This window comes from Camelina sativa, chromosome 20 (assembly GCF_030686135.1).
Source record: "Camelina sativa cultivar CO46 ecotype springtype chromosome 20, ASM3068613v1".
NCBI classification, from domain to species: domain Eukaryota; kingdom Viridiplantae; phylum Streptophyta; class Magnoliopsida; order Brassicales; family Brassicaceae; genus Camelina; species Camelina sativa.
The window spans coordinates 15,824,074-15,851,283 of NC_141899.1; the positions used below are offsets into that span (position 1 = coordinate 15,824,074).

General features: G+C 35.5%; 3 protein-coding genes across 6 annotated transcripts; 1 reads left to right on the forward strand and 2 right to left on the reverse strand.

The window, feature by feature from the left end:
- Positions 1-727: 727 nt before the first annotated feature.
- LOC104771002 (flotillin-like protein 2) lies at positions 728-2,549 on the forward strand. Its single transcript, XM_010495471.2, has 2 exons — positions 728-1,171; positions 1,313-2,549. Exons 1-2 carry the CDS (start codon positions 811-813, stop codon positions 2,347-2,349), a joined length of 1,398 nt encoding a protein of 465 aa, XP_010493773.1. The 5' UTR covers positions 728-810; the 3' UTR covers positions 2,350-2,549.
- A 300-nt stretch (positions 2,550-2,849) lies between these two features.
- Positions 2,850-5,558, reverse strand: LOC104771004 (hydroxyproline O-arabinosyltransferase 1). Its single transcript, XM_010495474.3, has 8 exons — positions 4,882-5,558; positions 4,729-4,796; positions 4,439-4,643; positions 4,230-4,327; positions 4,042-4,111; positions 3,618-3,689; positions 3,308-3,421; positions 2,850-3,121 (listed from the first exon to the last, which is right to left on the reverse strand). Exons 1-8 carry the CDS (start codon positions 5,299-5,301, stop codon positions 3,062-3,064), a joined length of 1,107 nt encoding a protein of 368 aa, XP_010493776.1. The 5' UTR covers positions 5,302-5,558; the 3' UTR covers positions 2,850-3,061.
- A 681-nt stretch (positions 5,559-6,239) lies between these two features.
- LOC104771005 (ubiquitin-like domain-containing protein CIP73) lies at positions 6,240-11,454 on the reverse strand. Of its 4 annotated transcripts, none has more exons than XM_087506645.1 (16): positions 11,199-11,454; positions 10,539-10,680; positions 10,138-10,255; positions 9,865-9,945; positions 9,599-9,720; positions 9,435-9,506; positions 9,234-9,362; positions 9,075-9,144; positions 8,830-8,993; positions 8,311-8,475; positions 8,145-8,210; positions 7,940-8,057; positions 7,530-7,814; positions 6,956-7,290; positions 6,588-6,665; positions 6,240-6,497 (listed from the first exon to the last, which is right to left on the reverse strand). In XM_087506645.1, the coding sequence occupies exons 2-16, from the start codon at positions 10,656-10,658 to the stop codon at positions 6,489-6,491; spliced, it is 1,932 nt and encodes a 643-aa protein (XP_087362771.1). In that variant the 5' UTR covers positions 10,659-10,680; positions 11,199-11,454; the 3' UTR covers positions 6,240-6,488. The 4 variants fall into 4 exon arrangements, with proteins under 4 accessions (XP_087362771.1, XP_010493779.1, XP_010493777.1 ...); XM_010495477.2 differs by having other exon boundaries at positions 9,075-9,159; XM_010495475.2 differs by having other exon boundaries at positions 6,588-6,671; positions 9,075-9,159.
- Between the last annotated feature and the right edge of the window lie 15,756 nt (positions 11,455-27,210).

The window sequence follows — 27,210 nt, forward strand, 5'->3', positions numbered from 1 at the left end:
TGTATATATAAATTTGGTCATGGTCAACATTTAGTATTGTATGTACATATATACCATATATCAAACCATATGATATACGTAAACATTCCGATTAAAACGTATCTGGTTTTGCTGTAGTATACAAATATTTTTCTTATGAACTGTTAAATATGATTTTTTGTTTTTTTGTGTTTTTTTTTGTTTATATACGTGTACTTGTATTCAATCTTGTATTCCAAGTAATTTGTGTTCAAAGAACAAATTTTATGTTATTGACACATGAATTTGAAAAAGTCTGATGAAATTCCAATATTATTAAACTAGTGATTTGAAAACCTGTTTTAAATTTTTGTGTTATAGAAGACATTTTAAAAGTTGAATTTTCATAAATTCAAGATATTTTAGTGAATTTCTTTAGTTAAAAAAAAAAATACAGAATTTAATATAAAATATTAAAGTTGGATTTGATGATTCGATAAGGATATCTCCAAATCGATTCTTTAAATAGAACCAATTCCATCGTACATGGATGAAACTTGCCATGCGACAAGAAAATTTGCGGATCTGAAGAAGTTCATGGATGAAACTTCTGAGAGTCATCTTGACAATATCTACATAAAAAAAAAAGTCAACAATGAAACATTCTAATGAAATTCCCTTTTAGTTTTGTATACCTATTATTCGTTTGTGAAATTTCTATGACAGTGACAGACAAAGTCCTCTATCATGTAGACGACTATATATAAGCAATTCTCACGGAACACAAAAAGAAGAAGTAGCTACTCATTCACAAATTTAAATCAATATAGATCAAACCCCTTGATCCTAGACATGTTCAAGGTTGCAAGAGCGTCACAATATTTGGCGATCACCGGTGGTGGTATCGAAGATATCAAGCTCTCCAAGAAATCATGGGTACTTCCATGGCAAAGGTGCACCGTCTTCGACGTTTCTCCGGTGAACTACACTTTCAAAGTCCAGGCCATGAGCGCTGAGAAGCTCCCTTTCGTTCTTCCTGCCGTTTTTACGATTGGTCCTCGTGTTGATGACACTCAAGCGCTTATTTTGTACGCTAGACTGATTTCGCCACACGACAAACAGTCAAATCATGTCAATGAGCTTGTTGAAGGTGTTATCGAGGGTGAGACTCGTGTTCTCGCTGCTTCCATGACCATGGAAGAGATCTTCAAAGGTAATCATTTATATTATTTTAACCGGGGTGGTAACAAAACCATTAGGCTATATGTTCATTATATTGAACACTTTGTGCTGTCTACACATATTTTCTGAAAGGTTTGGTTATAAAGGAGTTTTTGCTTTTATGATTTTAAAGGGGCAAAGGAGTTTAAGAAGGAGGTGTTTGATAAGGTTCAACTAGAATTAGACCAGTTTGGTCTTGTAATCTACAATGCTAATGTCAAACAGCTCGTTGATGTGCCTGGGCATGAATACTTCTCTTACTTGGGTCAGAAAACACAAATGGAAGCAGCAAATCAGGCGAGGATCGATGTGTCTGAAGCCAAGATGAAGGGAGAGATCGGTTCCAAAGAAAGGACAGGGCTTACGATTCAGAACGCCGCGAAAATTGATGCGGAGTCAAAGATCATATCGATGCAGAGGCAAGGAGAAGGGACGAAGGCGGAGATCAAAGTGAAGACTGAGGTTAAAGTGTTTGAGAATCAGAAGGAAGCTGATGTAGCTAAGGCCAATGCTGAGCTTGCTATGAAGAAAGCTGCTTGGACCAAGGATGCTCAGGTGGCTGAGGTTGAAGCCAGCAAGGCAGTAGCTTTGAGAGAAGCTGAACTTCAGACTCAAGTCGAGAAAATGAATGCTTTGACTCGCACCGAGAAGCTTAAGGCCGAGTTCCTTAGCAAAGCCAGTGTTGAGTATGAAACCAAGGTTCAAGAAGCAAATTGGGAATTATACAATAAGCAGAAGCAAGCAGAGGCGGTTCTTTACGAGAAGCAAAAGCAAGCTGAGGCGCAGAAGGCACAAGCAGACGCAACGTTCTACTCAAAGCAGAGAGAAGCAGAGGGACTTGTTGCCTTAGCCAGTGCTCAAGGGACTTATCTCAAAACCCTCTTAGACGCTGTTCAGAATGACTATTCTTGTCTTAGAGACTTCTTGATGATTAACAATGGCACTTATCAGGAGATAGCTAAGACTAACGCGCTTGCAGTCAGAGACTTGCAGCCCAAGATTAGCGTTTGGAACCATGGTGGAGAACAGGGGATTGGTGGTGCTGGTGGGAGTGGGAATGCTATGAAGGATATAGCTGGACTTTACAAGATGTTGCCTCCAGTTCTTGATACGGTTTATGATCAGACTGGGATGCAGCCACCGGCTTGGATGGGTACTCTGAGCAAGTGACGCCACCTCAACAGCTAAGAGGTTGATGTCATGCACTCATGGTTTGGTCGTTTACTTGTTATTAAAGATTAAAGATACACCAAGAAAATGTATATTTTGTTTTAATGCTGTTTGAAGACTTGGCTTATTCTTAAGTGTTTAATATTGTATATATTAAAATGAAATAAATATGTGAGGCAAATATAAGAGAATATTCAACACTTTTTGTTTGAAGATTCGAAGTCAACCACACAAAAAAAAAAGGAAATCCAGAAAACTGAAACTGTGTGTTTGACAAAAAGAAATAGTGAAAACCAAATATTGCATAAATTTGTACATGGGTTAAAACATAACATTTTAGGAATTTGCAGAAATGTTTTGTAGTACATTTATATATGTTCATACTGATTGGTGCTTGGCTAATGTATGTTGTTGATATCAACTTGTTGAAGTATAACGTTATTGTAATTTACTCTTTGGGATGCTCGAGGACATCAAAGTCTAGTAGAGATCAGATAGAATTAGAGAGGTAAAAATGCCAGACAAGGGCTTCTTTGAAAAGCTATATATTTTACATACCTAACCATAATAAACAAGAACAAACTAGAGAGCAGAACACAGAGAACGACAACGTGTTTTGAAGAGAAATGGACAACTCACTGATACATATAGATTAGACATCTATATCATATAAACTGTTTCTCGCTCTCGCTCTCTCTCTCTCTCTCTCTCTCTATGATCCCCAGTTTGGAATGTTGGCCGTGGCTTCATTAATCATGCTTACTAGTGTTACCTGCCAATACATTAATGAAGAAAACTGAGCTCTGTTTGTAACCATATGTAGGATTTTACAAGTGTAATCATGGACCGGAGTGGTCAGTCTGGCCATAGAGCCCACAGACTGGCCAAGCCGGCTTGCGGGCAGGCCTGTTTTGCATTTGAGAAAATCAGGAGATGAAAGCAGGACATGTATACATACCACACTTGGTGAAACACCAGGTGGAGGCATGGTAAGGTTCCTTGGTGGTGGTGAGCGATCATACGATCTTTTGTCAAATCTCCATTCCCCAATTTTCCCATGGGTTAGTTTACCCTGAAATCACCACAATCACTCTCTTAACAATTTCAAATCTACCTTGTAATGGTCACTAATTTCCCACAGCTATATATAAATTAAGTTCAGATCTTGGCAGTTAGCAATGATATGCTAATCTCAATAATCAAGTCCTCAAGTTTGTAATCATCTTTTCCTAATGTTCATTGATCATAATCAGAATTTGAAAGTTTACCTTCATATCGAAGTCACATCCATAAGTGTAATGTATGATGTACTTGTCACCAACCTCTGTATCCCATGGAGGCTGGTACATACCACAAACACAATTAAACCAAAGTCCATCATCTCTTTAGTTAATGCATCAGCAAAAATCTTATCCATGTAACAAGAAAAAACATAAGGTCCAGGATATAACTATTCCACTCCAATAACTATCCATGTAATAAAGGAAATTCAACAAAGTTCAAAGAAGTTTTTTCACCCTGGGTCACACACAGACGCACTCTAGATTAACAATTTCTTGGAATACTGCAACTAATTATCCATTTTGTATCATACTAGCTCATGCAAATAGGCATGGTTCCTCCATTCATAACCGCCACACAAATATAAACATAGAAAGTTAAGAGAAAGCCAAAATGTGTGTATAGGGTTACCTGAATCATGAAGTCTTTGTGTAGAGTATTGCTAACACCATGCAAAGCAGATGAAACAGCATAAGCATACCTATACTTCCAGAAAAAAAGATAACAGAAAATTTCTCGTCAAGTCTACTCAAGTGACAATCTAAACAACACTTTTGCTCAAAAAGGGAAAAACTAATCCTATCAAAAAAGATGTTTACATTTCAAGAACCCATCCAAACGCCTTATCTGCTTCAGGATCTTTCTTCATAGCCAAAGAAACATTCATCCAAGTTGGAGCAATCCTCTTTAAAGCATCCTAGAAAACCACAAAAAAAAAAAATTTAAAATCTTTTAGACAGACTCATTTCCCTTTAAAAAACCCTGATCCCAAACTGTTCTTTCTAATTCTATGCAACAAAGAACAGACCTTTCCAACAATGACAGGAGAGTTTCCTATTGGGTCGATGTTAGTCACAGGTCCTCTCTCTTCTGAATAATACTTCCTCAACACCTTCTCATACTTTTTCGGCTCAATGTAAAAAAAAGGGAACGCAGCTCCAACAAGCTCATCTTTAGCTAAATTTGGTATAGGTTTAACAATGATATGATCAGGCTCTGACATGAGAATATAACTGCACACACAATCAAAAACAACATATCAGCACAAGAATCACAATATCTGTGAAACATGAAAAAAGTTCAAAAGCATCTCTCAACTCTTCTTTAATATCTGCTTGTTGAAGCCATTGTACAAATGCCCCGGGCCTGTTCAACACTACATAGCCCTGCCAAAAATTCAAAACTTTAACTCAAAATCAAACTCAAATTGTATTCACAAATCAAACAAAATCAAAACTTTTTAAGGTTTACCTGATCCATGCCAGCAGGTAAAGGCTGAGCAACAAAAGTAGGAATCTCATCCATATACTGATCCGGTTTACCGGAATGCAAGATCCGGGTAAACCCACCCATTTCAGAACCGGGTCCAGCGGAAGCCTTAACCTTTTTGAACCAGTAGTACATAACTCTACATTGCCAAGTGTTGTAGACTGAATCAGACGCCGTCACTGCCGTGTGGAAAAGCCTCGTCTTTTTGGCATCGGTGCGGATTCTGAATCCGCCGCCGCGAGGCAATTCGATGACCGGGTCAATGGAGTCATCGGAGGAAGAAGATCGGCCGGGGAAACCTTGTTTGAGAGGAGCATTAGCGGAGATGATGATGTTGTAAGTGATTAGAGCAACGGAGAGGGTTATGAGAAGTGGGTAGAACAGAGTTCCACCACAACCCATTGAGAGTTTGAGAGATTGAGATTTGGATTGAGTTCAAAGTCTTCGTCTTTCGTCTTCTTCTGTATTATATTCTCTAAGTTGCCAGTTGGTGGAATGGTGAAGAAGATACCAAAGATGATGATATATTTATAAACTTTTATTGCCTCTTTTAACACTTTGTGTTTAAAAAATGAAAAAAAAAATCAAGCATACATACATCATTTAAATTGATTACTTTGAGAACCATACTACATACGTTCGGAAGTTTTAACTCACTTGTAAAATGGTAACAACACTTTTGGTTATATAAGGTTCAAGTTTGTTTATAAGATCTTTCAATTAATTAAAAAAAAAAAAAAAAAAAAACAATATGAACAGGATATGTAGTCAATTGTTTTGTATTAGTGTGTTATCGTTGTGGACCTAGGTAAGTTAGAGTGGTTCGTGCTTTGTATGTAGTGTTACCGTTGTAGTGTACTAGTGAAAATAACTTCTTCAATAGATAGATTATAGAGTTTAGTTAGTCTGATTATAGTGGAACTAGAACTAGATTTTTTAGTTACTTTTTTCACTAGGGATTTGAGAAAGGAAAAAAAGATTTGAGAACATGTGTGAAGAAGATACATTTATGAGATATCGGTCTCAGATTGATGCCGTTTTGCTACATTAGCATGTCTTAGTTTCCCAAGCAATTTTTGATTATAAATGGAAAAGGTCGCCGAAGGAGAGATTTCATTCATTTATTAACATGTTGTAATAAACTAAAAATACTCAATAGTCAAAACAAGTTTGGTGTCCACTGAAAAAGTTGACCACAGCGATCACATTTTGTTGTAAACGTTAATAAGTAAAAGAGTGAGTTCCATTTAAGAAATCTAATCGACCCTAGACTAGAAGTCTCTATTATTTGGCTAGTAAACCTCACTTCTTAGCCTCTCCCCTCCTCTATAACTCGGTACTAAGTCTAAATATATGCACTTATGTTTATAACTGAGTACAAAAAGTCTGAAAAATTGTAGGGACTGAGGGGGAATATAACATAATTTGAAAGAAAGAAAAAAATGGAGATGTTTTTGGTAAACACCACCAATACCATTATAACGAACAATCAAAAGCTCAGAATAAAATTACCACTTAAGTACCAAAAATAAAACTATAATTCTCCAAAAAGTGTGTTTTCCACCCTTTGCTTTTGCGCCAGTAATCTCTCACTCTCTCTGCATCAAACATCATCACATTTTAAAGTTAACACAAACCAAATGAATCTCTTTAGTGACTGACTACTCAGATTGATTTTTCATATTTACCCTCTGCCGTTTCGACTCTGGAGGTGACGGTGCTCCACGTCTCCGACTTGAATCCCCTCGCTCTGCACCTTCCTCCTCCTGCACCTCGAATTTATCCACAACCAACACTCATTTACACATTTGTGTATTCTCACCAGTTACCATTTTTCAGATTTTATTCACACCAGTATTTGATAAGGTCAACAGTTTACTCCTACCCGATACTCATCATCTGTATTATTCTATTCTATACATAATACAAAGCTCTAAGATAATATAATCTATATCACTATAACATGTTCCCCACAAGTCATTGATATGTTGCATAAGGCCTTTAAGGAAATCACGACATATGTAAGGTGAAAACAAGGGTGGGGATAATGAAGTACCTCTCTTGAAGAGGCTTGTCTACTGTTATTGCTGCCTCTGCCTGTAACAGCTTCACCTGAGCTTGAGGAGGCTACATTTTGAGATATAAAGGGCATGATCTGCTGAAGAACACTTGATATGAAATTCCCTTCATCCGTCGTAGTTAGCGGCTCTGCTTGTGCATTTGCAACAGCTTCGCTTGGTTCTGTGGCCGCTGTGGACGAGGGATTTGCTGCAACCTGAGACTCCGAGCTACCGGCTTGGTGTTCTCGACGAGATGAGGGCCTCAAAAACTGATTGATTCTGTCTCTTAATTCAGCCAAACGCCGACCGCCAGGAGGAGAACCGCTACCACCTACATGTTTAAGAGAAGTAAAGATATAGCCTGCCTTTATTTTATAGGTAACACAACATCTACCTGGTCTAAGAAGATCGAAAAGCCAAAACAGCAAAGGGAAACATCAAATCAAACATAACATAAGACAACCCAGTAAAGATAAGAGGCAACCAACGAAAAGTTTCATCTTATCAACAATCCAACAAACAATCAGTAAAATAGTGTTGTTAGAAAGTGAAAATCATGTTAAAACTAACCTTCTCTTCCTGGAGTACCGGCGCTCTGTGGCTGCCTAGAAGATTCAGTAACAGACTGATGTACACCATCCAATCCAGTAAAGCTACGCTCACCTAACGACACCTGCTGATATCGAGCAACAACAGGTATAACCAAGGCCACAGGATTTCGAGGTTCAGATGGACCCCTCGTTGAGGGGGCAGAATCAGTAGTGCTGCTGGGTGCAGGAGGAACTGACTGCCCAGGGGTTTGTTGTGTAGTACTTTCTTCTCTCTGGTTGGTCCCACTAGTGGGCACCCAAGATCCTAGTATAACATATCACCAAGATGAAAGCAGATATAAGATTTTTTAAAAAGGAACTTAGTCTGAAGATTTTCAATATAGCAGGAAACAACAGTTTATACTTAGAAATGAAGTCTATGAATAGCACCTGTACGTATTCTTATTTCAATATTTCTTGGGGTAGAGGCAAGTGATTGTCCAGCAAAAGGGTTAGAATGTGCGCTTCCTGCTTGTAAGCCTCCAATACTCGTCCCCTGCCGAGTGGACTACAAAAATTTAAGGTAGACACAAAGGTAAGGGTGAGCAGGACAAGTGGACACACTGGTAATGATGAAAGAAACAGAGAGACAGACCGTCAAGGGATTTCGCCTTGTAGGGGATATGAAAACCGCAGGCCCAGCATTAACAACAGCATCATCCTGACATTTAACATAACAAGTGTCATCATATGCAGACTAATGCATCATTAAAAAAAATTGTAGGATTTGGATCCACTATATGTAGCAAGAGGATACGCACAGGTGTTTGTCCCAAACGAAGCATCATGGTGGCACGGCCAAGCTCCAGGAGTGAAATGCCTAAATTCTCCAAGAGGGATCCTGAATCATTCATGTTTGACTGGCACAACCTTCGAGTTGACGGATCGGTCACATTTACATGATCCACAAGCTGCGTCGAAAGATTCTGCAAAAGGGAGTTATGAAACAGTTATTCTTGGTTCCCTGGATTTGAATTACTAATGCCAACTCTAGTCAGTCTGTTAAAAGATAACAAAAACACTGCAATGTTAACTACTTTTATTAACTTTAATATTAATCACATTGCAACATTCACGAAGAAGAAACAGTGGTGCCCAGGGCACTAAAAGTCGGAAACAATAAGTTTAAAGCGCTTGCAGGTTTTTGTTAAAAGTTTATCTAAGTCCACTAAATTGATGTAATAAATTCCGCTATGGTTAAGACTGTCAAAATAAGCAAAGATATAAGACAAAAGTGGCTTTCTAAAAAAGAAACATGAGATAAAAGTAAAAGAACATACAGATAAGCAATCTGCTACTTCACCGATCAACAATTGCCTGGTCGATTGCAGCACTTCTGCCAAATGAGATGGTCTTGGAATCCGACTCTCTCCAGTAGTAGAAGCAGAGTCTTGCACATTGCCCATTGAATTTTCAGAATCTTGCAAGTTATTAGCATTGCTACCTGCAAAAATCACAGTACCACTATCAGACTCTCGAGACTTGTTTTCGACACAGAACCAAACATTTAAAATTTAGTCTTAACCATTAGCAGCAAATTCGTGTCTCAGATGATTCAGATATTCAGATAAGGTTGTCAACGAATCTGGAATCGCCTGCAGTGGAAAAGTCTAGCATTCTCATCAACAAAAACATGATGCAAAAATTAAGTAACCAAGTAATCCATGAAAACAAGGAAGCTTACTGGTACTTGTGACGATGTCAAGGGAGTAGACGTCTGGTCTGCAGCATTTGGTGCGGCAGATCGCCCTCCAGAAGAATCTCTTGTAGAGCTAGGACCAGAACTCCGTGACAACCTCTCATGAAGAGGACCCTGAAAAATAAAAGGAATTCTCTTACATCCAAAATCGATTTATAGAAATAGCAGCAAATTTAAGGCAATTACCATAGAATCAATCCCTTCGATACCACCTTCTGGATTAGAGATCCCAAGTGAACCCAGAACAGCTGAAACTATCTGCCAGAATAAAACATAACTCATAAAAAAAGATCACATCTAATCCAACACACAAAAATAGAAACAGATCAAACAGATAAAAGAGGGTATACCTGACCAAGGTCTGAATAGACTCCTCCATCTGCTTGCTCAGCAATATTGAACGATCCTACTACAACCCGTGATCGTTGTTGACTGCCCTGGCTGTCACCAGCACTCAAAGCAGGATCAGCCGCTGGAAAAACAAGTTCTCTACTTAGCACGTTAAAATAGATACTCACAAAAAGCATTGGCAAATGCTAAAATATCATGAGAGAAACTCAAAGATGTTTAGGAACAGTTTTGGGGACCAGAAGTTTGTAAGGGAACTTGATACTACCTGCATTACTAGTTGAACTCTCTGACAATGGTGGGACAGGTTGTCTGACAACCAAATGCAGAGTGTGGCCATCTTCAACATCTAAGATGGACCCATTAAAGAATTTTACCGGTAAAAGAAAAAAGAATTACTAGCTATCATACGACACTGAAACTGTAAACAGGAAGCCAGGACCAAGGTTTTGACAACTACATCAGGAAACTAGGGTACACAACTGAAAGGAAATCTCTAAGAAAGAACCAAGGCACTATGGTGGAAAGAACAAAAGGATACGATAGGCTGATAGGAGTTGATCATCCTTCATAACTTTGCCACGACATATCAAGCGTTGTTGTTCCGTAACGACACCAGTAATGGAAGCAACTTGCTCCTTCAATGCAGGAACAGGGACCTGGGATAAGACAAGAAAACAGAATGCAAATATAAGAAAAGGCTATATGGGACACGGATAAACAAGTGAGAACTGAAATAAGGCATTAGCTCTCCACGATCTTAGTCAAAGCATAGATATTAGTAATTAGAAACTTCATTATGCAACAAATGCATGCGATGTAAGACAGACTTTACAGCTTGTAGTCTCAGTTCATGGAAATAAATATTATAAGCAAACAAGAAGAATTCATGATTGAGATAATGAAACATCAAAGAAATTTCTATTATAGTATTCATCTTACACATTTATCAACACGTAAGGTGTAAGTTTGAGAATCCAATGTCTTTATCTTAATCTCAACCATAGCACCGGCGCATTGAGATGCCTCAACCATAATTTCATCTTTGCCATTGTGTCCCATCTTTTAAAACGCCTTTGAACACCTGGAAACAAGAGTAGAAAAAAAAAGAGAGCATCAGCTTTACATTTAGTTATCTCAGCTGCATGCAACAACAAAAAAAACATTTGATCAAATTAGTGTTAAGCAATAACTCATCAAACATTGAGACAAAACTCAACACTGTTTTAATAAAACTCGTTCAAATCATGTAGAAATCTTAAATCATATAGCTTTGCCAAGAACCAAATTCGTCAAGCTGGACACTTTTTATATCAAATTCAAGAGAAAAAATCAAACCTTTAATCACTCCAACACATCAAAACGAAGAAGGAAACAGGTTAAAAGATGTGATCATCAGCAAACTCAACCACAACCACGAAAACAGCTAAAAAAAAAACCTAAAAAAGCAATAAATCTATCTGAATCGCTAGTTAACAACGAAATTGAATCAAGCACCAGCGGAGCTCTAAGCGTTTCGATGACGAAAAACAAGAAGAAATCGATCTAGAACCCTAGAAAACAAAAAAGTACCAAAAAAGCAACAAAGAGAGGAAGCGAAACCTAGAAAAATTGATGCGGAGGTAGAAGAGAATCGAAACGAGCTGAGGAAGAAGGAACGATTCTTTAACCCTAAAGAGAGGTCCTTTCGCGGCTCCGAGAGACGATTCCGCGGCGAAGGACAGTGAGAGCCTCAAGAGGAAGGGAGAAAAAAAAAAAAAAAAACGATTTTATTTTGTCAAATTTGCTTTTCTTCTGCTTTAATAATATCTCACATGAATAATTTTTTGCTGATTTTTTTTCTTTTATTTTTTGGGGTAAATAAATTAGTTTTGTTGGATTATGATATAATAACAGTTTTGTTTTTAGTAAAGTGGATTATTAATTTATGGAATATTTATTTTTCATATAAATCAAGTTTTTACTATTAAAAAAAAAGAGTGAATCTTGAGAACATTGTTGACTTGTGAGTGATTGATGATTTTTTTTCAAGAAGCATGAGTTGTAAATGTAGATATTTATATGAAAATGGTTTGAGGAAAAAAAAAAGTAAATTGTTTAGAGGTTTGAAGTAAAGTATCCTTTGATTCTTGGGACATTAGTAAAGAGGGTATTAATTTATTCAAATTTGGTAAATTTTTGAATTTTCATATAATTCAAGTTTTAAATAAAATTCTATTTTTTAAAAACATGATTTTTGGAATGTTATTATAACTGATGAATATATTTTCTGCCAAAGAAAATAATTTTAGAAAGAAAAAAATTGAATAGATTTAAGGAAAAATATTTTAGCATATTTCTTATGTCAATATAATTTAGTATGTTGACCAAAAAAACAAACTACAATAGAACCTCTATAATTTAATACTCTTTAAATTAATATTTTATAAATTAATAAAATTTTCCGGTCCCGAGTTGGGCCCGTATAAAAAAATGACACATTTCGATAAAATAATAAGATAATAATTTTTTTGAAATCCTATATAAAAATATGGTCTCATCAATATCATAAATTAATAATCAAATAAACTAAAATATATAAATATGTATATGTATATGTATATGTATATGTATATGTATATATCTAAGAAAATCTGGTAAAATATGATTCTAATGTTGTTTGTATATTCTTGAATTTGCATTTTTGTGGAACTCATCTCTAATTTTTTTCCATTGTTGTCTTTTCAAATCGCATCCAAAAATTGTAGAGAACCTAGATGTGATAATTGCTTCTTTACATGTAATTGGTTCTAAAGTTACTGAAATATATTCTCCGACTTCATTATTACAATGAAGGATAATAATAGCAATTTTTTCTAAACTCTAAACTTCTAACTTCTATCATTTTTATCTATTACATTCATCATATTATGATAGCCAAGATTATAAATTAAGAAAATTCTTTTACAATGTGCTTGATAACAAAAGTATCTTATTTTGCAATAGAAAATTATTAAAATTAAAAAATCTCTTCATAAATTAATAATATTTTAATTAATCGATGAATTACTAATATATTAATTAATCGATAAATTACTAATATATTAATTTATCGATAAATTAATAAAATTTCATGGTCTCGATATTGTTAATTTCATGGTTCTACTGTAGTATAGGTTTGTCCTTTACCTTGATGTCGACATATAGGCTGTGAATGGAAGCATGTATTAGCGGAATTGACAACAAAATTATGAATAACGCACATATGTTACCATTCACCACTACTATTATATATTTGTGGTTTTGCATTAAAAAATAAAAAGAAAGATGGTGCGTTTTTTTATGAGAAATTGCACTTGGACCGCTATCAAAGTTCACACAAGTTATTACCCAGCGGTACAGATGAAATACGCACTAGATAATATGTTTATTATTTTTTTTATTAAAAATAGTATATAACTGTTATTATTTCTCCCACATATATATATATATTTTGTCAAGGTCTCAAAGCTATATATTCTTCATTTTCCTCTTATATCATTGTTATATAATAATAAAATAATACTGTCATTATTATTATGGAATAAATATGGAAGAAATGTAATATTTTGGTATATTTAAATTGTTAAAACATGTTGTAAAAAAATGTTCTTAATTTAATAACTTTTTTCAAAGATTTCTTTTAATGAACACAAATTTACATGATTAATTTAAATATTTTTCAATTTTTAAAGTTTATAAATAATAGATGAAATTACTATTTTATTAACAATGAAGAAAACAATTCAGTTTATGATATATTTGTTTATAATCTTTATTTATAAAATGTATTTATTATATATAATTATCAGTTATTAATTAAATAATATGAAATCCGCACATCAAATAATTTTTTACCAATAAAACATTATTTTGTACCGCCTATTTTGCATTAATCGCATTTGTCCCGCAAATACTTTTGTCCCGCACGTACCGCAGTTGAACCGTACCGCACTATCAAATCATTTGTCTCGCACAACCAAATCCGTTGTTACCATTCAGAGCCATAATATGCGTTTGCAATTCCACATACTCTCCACATACATATATCGTCGACCTTACAATTTACAAACATGAGCTGCAAATGTGATGCGCACATGTCTATAAATTTGAACTTAAGTTAATTAGGGATGTAGACATATATTTTTCTTTCCACCGCAAACCAAATAACAAGAATTTACAAAATACATATAACCACTCGGATACAATAATTTAAACAAACCAAACCAAAACTGTATACAATTTTGGTGAACAAGTGGAAATCTTGGATTCTAAACTGAAGTTATACAAGCAACAATTTGTTAAGTTCTATCTTCATATATTCGTAAAATTATGAGATTTCTAAATATTTTTCGCATCAGTCTAAATTAAACGAAAAATCTGTATTATTATTTGAAATAGTTTTGAAACATGGCTTTTTAAACACCGTGCACATCGCCGGTTAGTGACTATGGTTTCCCTTTCTATAAACCTCGCCACCAGATTATTAAATCTGTATTTTCTTTCTCCATAATCAATCTCAACTTATTGTTTATAGCTGTCATCTTCTAGATGAAATCGTCTAAGGTTGTCGATCATACTCATCATTATCTCTTTCACCAATTCATCACATCTTTGTAGACATAATATTCTCAGATCCTAGATTTGTGATCGAGGCACCAGTTGCGAGGAAATATTGCTACGAGCCTCAAATTGATCGGTCTGCTACAATTTCTTGCAACATTTCACATGGAAGCGTACAAGAATAATAAAAAATCTAGTAGTAAATTACCAAAGTAACATCGTGACGGGATGTTCCCATCACGGACATGAAAGATACTTGAGTGAAACCATCAAAGAACTGATCAACATCAAGATAGAAATTCATCATTTTAGTGAAGAAAATGCAAAGAAATTGGCTTCACTATAATGGACATCATAAGACGGTTGTTGATAGTCCCCATGATGTTTGCGGCAAAATTTTCTTCTTAATGGTGATGATGTTCGCAACGAGTTATGTTACTCTTGACTAACGATATAATCATGATTTGTTGGAGACTGTTTCATTAGTTTGAAAGTCACTATAGATTTTGGACGGACGAACTAATCATGTAATAAGTGGCAAAACCAATTCTTGTGGGCAATAAGTTGAGATCGCTGCCGAGAAACATGAACTAGCGCAACATAAGGACAGGATAGAGAAAGTTGATAATCACCCAAAATTATCACCAACGAGAGCGTCAATTTAGTTCAAAACATAAAAGGGTATATACATACAAAATTAACATAAATCCAATATATATTCACCATGCTCCCTTATGATTCATTGCTAGAAAGGTTGTATATTATAATTTCACAGCACTATAGCAATTTTTATTAAAGAGGTCGTCATTAAAAATAAATCAAAATTAAAAACGAAAAAAATCCAAAATGTTTAGAGCAACTCTAACATAAATAGAGTGAGTTTCTCGGATATATTATTTTAATATTATTTATTATTTTATAATAAATCAATTATTTGTTTTAATTTCAAATTGTTAGAAAGGTTGTATATTATAATTTCACAGCACTTAATAGCATTTTTATTAAAGAGATCGTCATTAAAAATAAATCAAAATTAAAAACAAAAAAGAATCAAAAATGTTTAGACCAACTCTAACATAAATAGTGTGAGTTTCTCAGTTATATTATTTTAATAGTATTTTATAATAAATCAATTATTTGTTTTAATTTCAAATTAAAAAGAAATAATTTGACATGTCATAACAAAGACAACTGTTAAATGCGTTTTTCAGCAGATTCTCATTTGAGAACGATTTCTAATTATCTCTTCTATTTTTCATCACTTATTATTTTTAAAATCTTCATTTACCTTCTATGAAACTGCCATTATAAATGCTCTTAGAACTGTTTATTATTTGTGAGACCCTCTCTCTTATACAAATGCCATTCTAATGTGGAGCGATGTTGGAGACACCTATGTGATTCAAGGCTCTGCCAAATCTGTAAAAGTGGGGATGAGACAATCATTCATATTTTACGGGATTGTCTCGCAATGGCGGGTGTCTGGACCCGTTTGGTACCAACTGGGAGACGGAGAAAATTCTTTTCAATGTCATTGCTGGAGCGGTTGCATAGTAACCTGGGGGACAATACTTTGTTGGGCGAGAGTATATGGTTGCAATGTCTGTTTGGTGGGATTGGAAGTGGAGATGTGGAAATGCATTTGGCGGGAATGGTAAATGTCGGGATAGAGTGCAGTTCCTAAGAGACTTGGCAAAGGAGATTTATATGGCTAATAAGCAGGTTGCGGTTTCTCAACAGAGTTGAGGGCCATGGGTGGAGAGAATGATTCGATGGTTGAAGCCTCGTAAGGGATGCATGCGGTTGAATACGGATGGGGCGTCAAGAGGGAATCCAGGATTAGCAACTGCCCCCTTTTCCGAACCAAAAAAAAAAATGTTATTCTAAATTTGGTTTAACACATTTTTCTAAAGTATCCTATGATTTATAACACTAATAAAAAGTTTACTAGGTTGTTATTATTTTTTCTGTTTCTTTATAGTTCATAAAATAATATTATATATCTATCAAGCTCCATTACACAGAAGTTTAAATCCCCTATATATTAATAGGGAAGCACAATCTTGAAAAAACTGATGTGTCGCCGCCAGAGAGCTCGAAACACATTTAGCTATTTAGCCTCATTTAGATTTATTATTTACAACTATATGCCATTGTGTTTTTGACAAAAAAAAAATGTGTTTTTCTTAAAAACTTAATCCATTAACTTTATTAATATTAATTGAGTTTAAACTTTAAATATATTTTATATATTAGAAAATGATTTATTGAAATGCATGTATAACCCACGCGGATCTCATAAATTCAAGTGGGACGGATGCAAAGACATTTTACGGCTCAAAATATTTAATCCCGTTGCGGGATGGCTTAGCAGACGGGTTTGATAGGGTAAACAATTTTATTAAAATTATCCAGTTCATGAAATTTTTTAGGTTTTTGCGCTTTTTATCTGATTTGATAATTCAATATTTTGATACAAATCTAACGATCACTAATTTGGTTCACATTCTATCCAGATCTGCCATCATGTCAATCTAAAATTTATTGTGAAACGATTACTATTTTAAATTTTCATAAAACTTGATGAATTCAAACCAGTATAAGTTTACAATATAAAAGTTATACTAAATAAATATATTTACAAATATAATATTTCAAACAAAAATTTTACTCCGTGCAACAGCACGGATTATTACCTAGTTCTATATTAATCTTATTTCTAATTGATTTTAGTTGATATTAATAGAAATAAAGTAATATTTTACTTTGCGTAAAAAAGAATAAAGTAATATTTTAAAATATTATAATATTATAATACAGTTTAAAAAAACTGGAATTTTATTTTTTTTTAAAAGATATTTTTTTCAAAAATTGAATATTTTGATAATGTGTAACTGATTTCATTTTAAATACAGAATGTCAAATGTAATTAAAATTTATATGATATTTTGATAAAATAATGTGTAAAAATTGTCATTTGTTTTTTAAAAATGTCTAATGCGAGCAAATGTATTTGATATGTTTAAAGTATAGTTAAAATTTGAATTAGCATAAACTTTTTAATAAAAATATCAATATTATATTAATGAGATAATATAGGTATAATTTAAGTAGGAGTTTCTCCAATAGAAAAGACAAAAAAAGGATATTAGAATTCTATCGGTTCCTCATAGTTAGGCTACTCAGACCTCAGAGTAAATAATTCCACCTATCTCATCATCATAGTGTGTGGCTCGGTGAAAGAAGCCTCTGAGATGATATCACTTTGGAGTTTGGAGATACAATTTTATACAACTATATAAAGAAATGTGTTTAAGATTCTAAATACATACAAACATATCCAACATGTATATATTGAAAACATATAGGTACATCTGTTTATGAACATGTCAACATTGAAGATTAATAATATTTCAATGACTTCGATCTATTTACCATTTGTTAAATTACATTCGTTGAAAGATGAATGCGATTTGCAAATGAGTCAATTTAGAAAATAAAGTAATTATCTTAAAGTACAACTAGGTAACAACCTGCACATAGTGCGGTATAAAATAATTATTTATTATTTTTACTGTAATTTTTATTTACAAAATCTGTTATATTTATGGGTAATTGAAATATTTAAAATTTGATTGTGTAGTATATATCTATAAAAAAAAATTTGTATAATAATTAAAATTTAACCCATGCGAGTTATTATAATATCAATCTTATATTATTATATCATATGAACAAAGGGTTTTGAAAATTTAATTTAAAGATTTTATGAAAATATAATTAAAGGATATAACTAAGTTAGAAAGATAATATAAAAATTTAATTTTGGGTGTTAATAGTATTTTTGGAAAAATACAATGGTAAATAAATGTAGATATTTTTAAAAGCTGATGACAAATAAAGGAAAGAATGTTCTAAGCTCTGTAATACTGACACCTCAGTTTTTTTTGCCAAAATGTTTCTCTATTAATATATAGGGGATAGCGAATGAGTGGCTTTTCGTGAAAATATTGGATAGGTAATAAAATAAACCTTTCAATTCTGTAAAAGCCCTATTTATCAATCAGTGTCCCAGTTGAAAATGTTGCAGAGATTTTTTTTTGTTGGTGTCACTCTTTTTATGATAAGTCATCATGTTTTTGCTAATTATATTAAGACAACATATGAAGATGAAGACTTTCATGACCTGTTGAACAACAACAACAACAACAACGAGTTTAAGTAAATGCCATGTCTTAAGCAACACAAAAAGAAACACATTGAAGAGGGTGTATCACTAGATAACTGCTTGGGCCTGAATTAGAACCAACATGGGCTTATGAGTAGAGAAATCAGATTACTAAATCTAAAGTCCAGCCTTTGCATCCCCTCACCCACTTGGCCACTTCGTTACCAGTTGTCATTGGAGGATAACAGATAGAGGATCCAACCAAAGTTAAGGCCAAACATGAAACAAGTTTGTTTTCTTTTGTAGTGTCTCCCAGTTTGTGCATGGATGGTTGGAACACTGATTTGTTAGGCTAGCTAGCTTGTCATTTTAGTTTAAACATGTAGATTGTGAGCTGGTCCTGAAGTGGGATCTTTTTTGGTGGTTATAGGATTTCAAACGTAACTAAGAAATATTATCTTATTGAATTATCTTAATTTTACATTAGACCAATTTGAACTGAAATTTTATAGTGTTTAGTAATTTATAGAATTTTCATTGTAACACAAATGGTATATCGAAAAGACAAAGAACCAACGTACAATAGTCGACCCGTTATGTTCCATCAAATGGGACAAAATAAGAAACAATCGCTCTTAGTCTTAGAAGTAACAGGTGTGAAAATGCACTTCGAACTTTTTAATTGGTCATTACAATTTACAGCTATTAAGCCATCAAAAGCCAACAGTTTACAAAACGAAATGATGAAAATGTTTTCATTTTAATAAGGTGAAAGAAAATACATAGGTTTAGGATACGACATACGACGAAATCAAACTACGATTTTTTAAAGAAAAAGGTTATATGATTAGTTTACAGATTTAACATATAGTAAGAGTAACGTTTTGATATTATTGGGGATCGAATACAAATTTCTATGAATAATTTAATGGAGAAATGATTAGACTCCCGAGACCGGAGGCTTTGGGTCTATCACTAATCAAATAATTAGGCGCACCTAATTGGCTTTATCTCTTAGCTGGAGTCTACTGTCCACTCTCTACCATATTAGTATTAATTATTATTAGTACTCTTATTTAATCAATCATATAGTATCATCGATATTTTATTTTGGACGAATAATTTTAGCTTTTATAATAAGGTTTTTATGAATCGGATACACCTTGTCCGTAATCATAATTTAAAATGCTTGATCATGTGGCGTACAAACACCTCCTAAGCTAAATGGTGATAATAATGAGGATAGTTATCACATGACGCATGTTATATCTCGACTCCATTGTCGGAATTGTTAACTCTAGTTAATTAGTTTTGATTGTCACTTAAATCACGAAAGTAAAAATGTTTAGTGATATCAGAATTTAGAGATGATACTATAATTTATCTCTCTGACCGTTAATTTTTATAACTATTTTACTATAGTTTTTGTGGCAATTTTTTTATAACTATAGTTTAATGTTCACGAAATAGATATGTAGTGATGCAAGTGGATGGATACATGTGTCTTGATTGCGTTTCATACGTGTCAAATTGTCTAATAGTTAGGCCGTTGCTTAAAAAAATGATTTGCTTGTCCCTTAACTTTACCCAACATGACACAACATTGTTGTTATGTGCTTTGTGACTACTAACTAGCTATCATTGTTTATTAGCCTAATTTATAGTTTAATTAAAGTTTGTATAGATTCGTCGGAATTAACCGTTACAATGGGTGCAGTGAACCACATATGTATGAATGCGTATATTATAATTTAATTTTCTAACATTTTTCTTAACGCCATGAAACTAATGTGGACACTTTTAGGTGTTTCGTCTTTCGTAGTAGTAGAAGGCTAGAAGCAACTTGAACGTAATGGTTTTGATATGTGGCAACTTGAGGTAGCAGCAAAATGTTTTATCATCAATTGAAAAAGGGTAGCAACAAACATATCAACATTGCCAAGTAAACATGTTTTGTTATCTAATCAAACATGCCAGCAAATTTATAATTGGAAAAAAAAAACATTAAAAACCTGAGACAAAGTGATCAAGACATATAATAACTTAGTAGTTTGTAATGTGTTAGCGTTGTCTCATATTCAAATCTGATAAAAACATGAACAGAAAATTTAAGATATTTATTTATTTGTCTATTAGTTCCTTTTTAAACATTTTTATTAATATTTAATTAATGTGTTTTTAAATTTTCTTCAAGCCTCTACAATTAAAATTGTTCATCATTTACTTATTTGTTTTTTTTGGGTCATTTTAGAACTCCTCTCTATTGTTTATAATCTGGTTACCTTTATATTTATTCTTTACTTACTAATAAGATATTTATTTTTGTTTGTCACACTATTAAAAAGATATTTCTCACTTTTTTTTTTGTTACCCTACTAGAAAAGATATTTCTTTTTTTCTTTGATAAAACTACTAGAAACTAGAAAGATATTTGTTGTGGTGCTTTGTCTCCAATCGTCGTCAAACAGTCGATATACAAAAATTTATTGATCGATGACAAATCTTACATCAAATTAATATTATAATGAAGTCTTAAAGCGAATGACTTGACTCCGTGGCCTAGAAGACTTGCTTTTAAAGACGAGTAGTCGTCAGTTGGAAAATATTGAAGCAATGTAAGCTCAAACCTCTTCGTAATGTATTCTACTTTCTTATATGGTCAATAAGAAAAAATATTTGACAGGTCTACTAAAGTAATGCATCTAATACTAATTCAACTATTGGTAGGTTATAATAATGTTAATGTACTTACCACAAATTATATATTGGAATTGTTGGAACTCCATGGTTCATACATCTAAAGAGATGATGTATTCTCATTGGACTATAAAAACGTATTGCATACATAATCAAAGTGTATTCAAGTTTAATACACTAACTAATAACCTGCAAGATATCCGATCGACTGGCAATCCATTCTCGTGGGTTGGAGAGCGACACTTTCACACTATTCAATGTTGCCTTGATAGAGCTATGTGGAACTCTGCTGCTGCTTCTAGTTTTCCAAATGCAATAAATAACTTCTTGGACTTTGCTGGATCGGATCATAAGCCAATGCTTCTCGATTTAAGGGATATCACAAGACAGAAACGATGGTCATTCCAATTCGACAAACAACTAATAGATATTCCCAGTTTTCAAGAAATGGTTATGATTGGTTGGCAAGCAGGCTCCGACTCTCTTGATATACCAATAAATCAACGCATTAAGGCTTGCAGACAAGCAATGGCGAGTTTAAAACGAACAAATCAAGTAAACTCAGAAAAGAGGATAACAACAATACAACAGAGACTTAACTATGCAATGGAGAGTCTAATTCCAGCTATACGCAATACTATCCCCGATCTTCAAGATGCCCTTACTAAAGCTTACCTAGATGAGGAAACACATTGGAAACAACTAAGTCGAAATCAATGGATGACTTCAGGTGATCGAAACACAGGTTTTTTCCATGCTTGTGCAAAAATGAGATTTGCTAAGAATTGGATCAGGTCAATTAATGATGAACACGGGATTGTCCATCAAGGAAATAAAGAGATTGGAGAACATGCCGAACTTTATTTCACAAATGTTTACTCTACTTCTGGTCATCATGTATCTCCATCGGTATTTGCAGACTTTAAACCACGAGTATCAGATGAAGCCAATGAGATGTTAACTAAAGCGTTTACCAATGACGAAATATATCAAGCTGTCTGTTCGATTGGTGATGACAAAGCTCCTGGTCCAGATGGATTAACAGCAAGGTTCTACAAGAGCTGTTGGACCATTGTGGGTCCCCAAGTGATTCGAGAAGTTAAAGACTTTTTTGAAACATCTCATATGAAGCCTAGCATAAATCATACAAACATATGTATGATCCCAAAGATCGACAATCCACAAACACTACAAGATTATCGACCAATTGCACTTTGCAATGTTCTATATAAAATAGTGTCAAAGTGTCTAGTCCAACGTCTAAAACCACATCTAGATAGTATTGTCTCAGACTCACAGGCAGCTTTTATCCCAGGACGAATTATTCAAGACAATGTCATGATTGCACATGAGGTCATGCACTCCTTAAAAGTTCGTAAAAGAGTTTCTCAAACTGATCTTGAGTAAAGTCAATAACCCAAAGCACACTCAACCACGATCTAGTGGTGTCGTCGTAGCACTTCAGGGTCGATTCCACAGAGACCAAACGATACACTATGAAATTATAGAGACCGAGTATAGCTAAAGCAAAGAAGAAGTTTGTTTTGCAAGTAACAGAATTAAAACAGAAAATAATGAGAGTTTGTAAATTTAAGAGAAAGTATTGGGCGCAGGGAATCAATCAAGGGTTATGATCACGAAATTGGGTGATGGATTGGGATAGCTTTAGGAACCGCTCTTGAACTCAAATCTCAAATATAAAACTAACCTACTGTCGCAGCATTAGTTTTCTATGCAAGGAATTGAATGAATCCTAAACCGTCGTTTGAATCTAAACAATCCTAGCAAGCAATAAGTTCAAGTTTGATTTGTTCACAAGGTACCCCAACTTCAACTGTCGTTGGCTGAGGATCACCTTGCTCACCTATGTTCTTTCAAGTAATTCAACAACACTTTTGATGCCTAGATGAATTAAACCTAAGATCATAAACTAGGTAGCTAATCTAGTTTAAGCAATAAGAACAACAATAGATGAAGAACACAACAGATCAATCCCAAATCTAACAACCTAAATCAATGTATCATAAAGCCCCCTTTGAAACCCGAAACCCAACAGTAAGACTACTCAGACATCGAACAGAAACAATCACAAATCAAATATGAAGAAAGCATGTTTGAATTGCAAAAAGAGATATTAGGGTTCAGAATTCTTCTCCAAAGGGTTAGAAAGGATAAGAGATCTTCTCCCCAGCTTACAAGTGCTCAAAAATGGCGTAGAGTAAAAGTATGTCTCTAGGGGTCGAGCCCCGTGGTTAAATAGTAAAATAAATCCCTAAAAAGTCGGTTTAAAACAAATAAGGAAAAGTTGCGTCGGGGACGGGAATGGTCGATCTCGAAAGGATCAGTCGATCCGGAACGTTTTTCTGCTTTTACTCCATCTGCTTACTAGCCCGAATCAGTCTTCAACCAATTAGCTCCAGATGCATGTTTTCATTCCCAAAACGCTCAGATTCCTTCCAAAGTCACCTAGAACCTGTAAAGACTCACAAAGGACTAAAAGGACTCTAAAAGCACACTTGGACCTAGGAAAAGACTCAAAACAAACCTAAAAACTATAGTTAAAACCCTATAAAATGCAGACACATCAATTCCCCCGGACTTGAATCTTTGCTTGTCCTCAAGCAAGAACAGACAAAAACTCAGGAACAGAGAAAAGGTTTGAAAGTGGAAACTCACATATTCTTGGGAACTTCTTCTTTGCACTCTTCATCACATCAAACTGAGAACTACTTTTTGTACTCTGCCCATGATTAGGATCAACACTCCCTACTCTGAACTCCACAGCCTTAGAGAATATTCAGTCTCCCCATTGTTGTCTCTCTACATCAGATTAGTAAAAAGGTGCGGTCTTACCATGGGAGTATCGATCATTGAACTGTTGACTCCTTCAACCTCTTATCACCCAAGACCTCCTCTTATGCTCCCTTTCCTCTCTCTTTTCTCACTTCCAAAGGATTGATTTCTCCCTAATTTTCTAGGGTATCATTATATTTTTTTTATCAATCCTTTACTCTTTTCTTGTGGACAGGTTTCCATGAGTTCCGAAAGATGCACGGGTTTACGCACAACCCTCGGTTCACTTCTTTTATTACCTATATCCTCCTCTTCTTATATTTTTCTTTTCTCTTTTTTTTTTTACTGAGTACTGAAGGGAAGAGAGAGGGGAAGCATACTTTGTGAGGAAATGCACGTCTTGTAAGGTTTGAAGGGAGGAGTCTTGTCCGATGAATACCAAGCCCCAAGGTAAGAAATTAAATCCGGTTAAGTCCTGTTAAAGCTAGAGACAACTTCTGGTTCAACTTAGTGTTCTCCTTGGCGAGTGTCTTTTGGGGCGTGTTGAGACTGCTCATGTTCATTCCAAGCTTCATTCCAAATCAGAGGTACAAAAGCAATCATAAGAGTGTTAGTTCAAAGCAAAAGTTTCCTAGAAATGATCATAGTTTCCCAATTTTTTTCGTTTTTTTTTTTTTTTTTTTTTTTGACACGACAAACTGACTCAAATAAAAGAAAAATCAAAAGAAACAACCAAAGAAAACGTCATTAGTAACTAGGAGATATCCCTCCCCCGGACTTACTTCACACCGTCCCGGTGTGAAAGCAAATCTAAGAGAAAGAAACCTCCGACAAGAAAATCAAAAGATATAAATAAAAAAAAACCTAGAAAAGAAAACAGAGTAACCCGGAAAGAGGTAGCTACTGGTCACACTACTGAGATGGTGAGGACGTCGCGGAATGGTCAGACCCAAGAGGTTCAGTAGCTGCATCCTCCTCATCTTCGGTATCATTGTGAGCTGCGGGGGGGGGGGGGGGGGGGGGTGGTGCGAAACAGGATGGTGCGAGGCTTTGGAGCCAAGTAGCCAATCGAGTGAGCAACATGTTGTTCTTCCGCTGAGTGTCGTAGACCCATCTCTCAAACTCGGTGCGAGCTGGCTCCTTAGGTGATGCAGCAGTAAACTGGCTCACATCAAACGGAGGAAACGGTGGAAGCGGATGAGACGGCTGCGCAGAGGTAGATGCGCTGGCGGGTTGTGGGCGGCTACGGGAACGGAGGGCTGCAGGCTCACGCTCCTCTCCCAAAAGAACATCGTCAATATCAGCAAGGATTTCAACAGGAGGATCAAAATCGATGTTCTGAGCCTTGCGGAGTGAAGTATGAAAGGGCATAGGGATCAGCATGTAACGAAGTTGACCAGTCTTGGTCTGTTAGCGGTAACAGAAGTTATGACGCACCAAAATCTCACTAGTAAACATGTACTTGAGGTCAAGCAACTTCCGCTGGGACACCTTAGCGTGCGGTGGTAAAACAACACCGCAATACTCAATGATAGGGGTCACCAAACTGCCGATAAGAACTCTCTTGTTCTTAGCATGAGCCATGCTCCTCCGAACCTGCTCAAACTCCTTAGAAAGCAGGAATCCAAAGTTGACATCATGAGTTTGCTGATAAAGGGGTGAATCCGGAGCGTGAAGGAACCTGCGAAGACCATGGAAAAACATCCACAACTCAGGCAGCTGCAATGTGCTAGTCTCAGCCCTAGCATAAATTGTGTTACTCAGGAACTTCGCCGTGATTCGGAGGACGGGGTTGCGGATGCGAGACTGTCTTGCGCTTCGAGAAGCATATTGCCCAGCAGCAATAAGCTTCCAAATTTCTGTCCTACTGTCAAGCTTCTCCATCGTGCATAATGTGTTTCTGGGGAAACCGAAGATGTCACATAGATCAAACATGGAGATGACATAGTGTTGCCTGAGGAGGAAGAAGCTGATCGAACACTGCTCGGCCATCATATCAGAACCACCCGGCGAATCGACTTGCACAGTGGCGAGGAATTCTCGTGCGAGCCGATCATGCAAGTCCCATGCTTGCTCAGCAAAAGTACCAAAGCCCATATTTTTCACCAACTCGTCAAAATCAGACAGCATACCCATCTTCTCAAAGAGCTCCCGATCGACAAAACGAGTTGGTTCCATCTTGCATTGTCCAAGTAGCTTCAGACCCTTAGTATCCTCATCGCTCCAAACTCTCGTCGGCGGTTCTGCGGAAGGAGTGGCAGTCTCCTTACCGCTACGGCTTCGTTTAGGCATTGTCGTGTGTGAATGATTGAGACAAAAAGTGGGTTGGGTAAATGATGAAAAATCAAGTTGAAGAAACCCAAAATTCGAATCAAACAAGAGAGGATTTGAGAGGAGAGGGAAATCGAGTTTGTGGACGGCGAGGGAAGAAGGAAGAAGAAAAGAAATTAGGTTTTATGGGGTGTGAACACGAAGCCGGTTTAACCCGGTTCAATTTAAGTTTATAAACCCGAAAACCAATTTTTCTTCCTTCCTTCTTTTGCAAACCCCCCTTTTTTTTTTATCGTCCCTCGATTTTACTTACCTGGAACGGGGATCGGTCAGTCCAGAAGTGGATTAACCGATCCTGACCACCACAGAACTTTCTTTGAAAAGGGTTTCGCATATTCTGCGTTTAGAACCTGTTCCTGAAAACCAAACTCACTACCAAACGTGATTCTCGAATGACTCTGTAAAGAATACAAAAAAAAATAGCAAATTTCCTAAGAAAAGAAAAACAAAACCAAAAAGAGAAGGGTAAGCAAATGCAAACCCTTTGGGTTGCCTCCCATTAGCGCTTGTTTATAGTCTCGAGCCTGACTTTTCTTGCTGCTTAAGCAGCTTGTGGTTCCGCCAGAGGGAGGGAAGTCTCAATTGGGTCATACTCCGCTAGGTACGGTTTAAGACGCTGGCCATTGACAGTGAATTCTTTGCCCTCTTGGTCCCAAAGTACAACAACACCATAAGGCATGACCTCCTTGATTCGAAAAGGTCCGGACCAACGGGAACGCAGCTTCCCAGGAAATATCTTCAGCCTTGAGTTGAAAAGAAGGACCAAATCGTTCGCAGCAAAATCCCTGGGGATAATCTTCTTGTCGTGTAAGGCCTTGGTCCTTTCCTTGTATATCTTGGTGTTCTCATAAGCATCCATGCGGATCTCATCAAGTTCATTCAGCTGAATAAGGCGTCTTTCTGCGGCGGTCTTGACGTTGAAGTTCATCTGCTTGGTCGCCCATAAGGAATGATACTCAAACTCGACAGGCAAGTGACATGATTTCCCATAAACCAGCCGAAAAGGGGTAGTGCCGATGGGTGTTTTGTAAGCAGTCCGATATG

Excerpts from the sequence above, each read along its gene's own strand:
- LOC104771002 (XM_010495471.2), top strand. The coding sequence starts at position 811 with ATGTTCAAGGTTGCAAGAGCGTCACAATATTTGGCGATCACCGGTGGT. Across the intron at positions 1,172-1,312 it reads CATGGAAGAGATCTTCAAAG|GGGCAAAGGAGTTTAAGAAG; the intron begins GTAATCATTTAT and ends ATGATTTTAAAG.
- LOC104771004 (XM_010495474.3), bottom strand. The coding sequence starts at position 5,301 with ATGGGTTGTGGTGGAACTCTGTTCTACCCACTTCTCATAACCCTCTCC. Across the intron at positions 3,422-3,617 it reads GATGTGACTTCGATATGAAG|GGTAAACTAACCCATGGGAA; the intron begins GTAAACTTTCAA and ends TGGTGATTTCAG. Across the intron at positions 3,122-3,307 it reads CTGGTGTTTCACCAAGTGTG|GTAACACTAGTAAGCATGAT; the intron begins GTATGTATACAT and ends ATGTATTGGCAG.
- LOC104771005 (XM_010495475.2), bottom strand. The coding sequence starts at position 10,658 with ATGGGACACAATGGCAAAGATGAAATTATGGTTGAGGCATCTCAATGC. Across the intron at positions 9,363-9,434 it reads TCGAAGGGATTGATTCTATG|GGTCCTCTTCATGAGAGGTT; the intron begins GTAATTGCCTTA and ends TTTATTTTTCAG. Across the intron at positions 7,291-7,529 it reads CGGTACTCCAGGAAGAGAAG|GTGGTAGCGGTTCTCCTCCT; the intron begins GTTAGTTTTAAC and ends TTAAACATGTAG.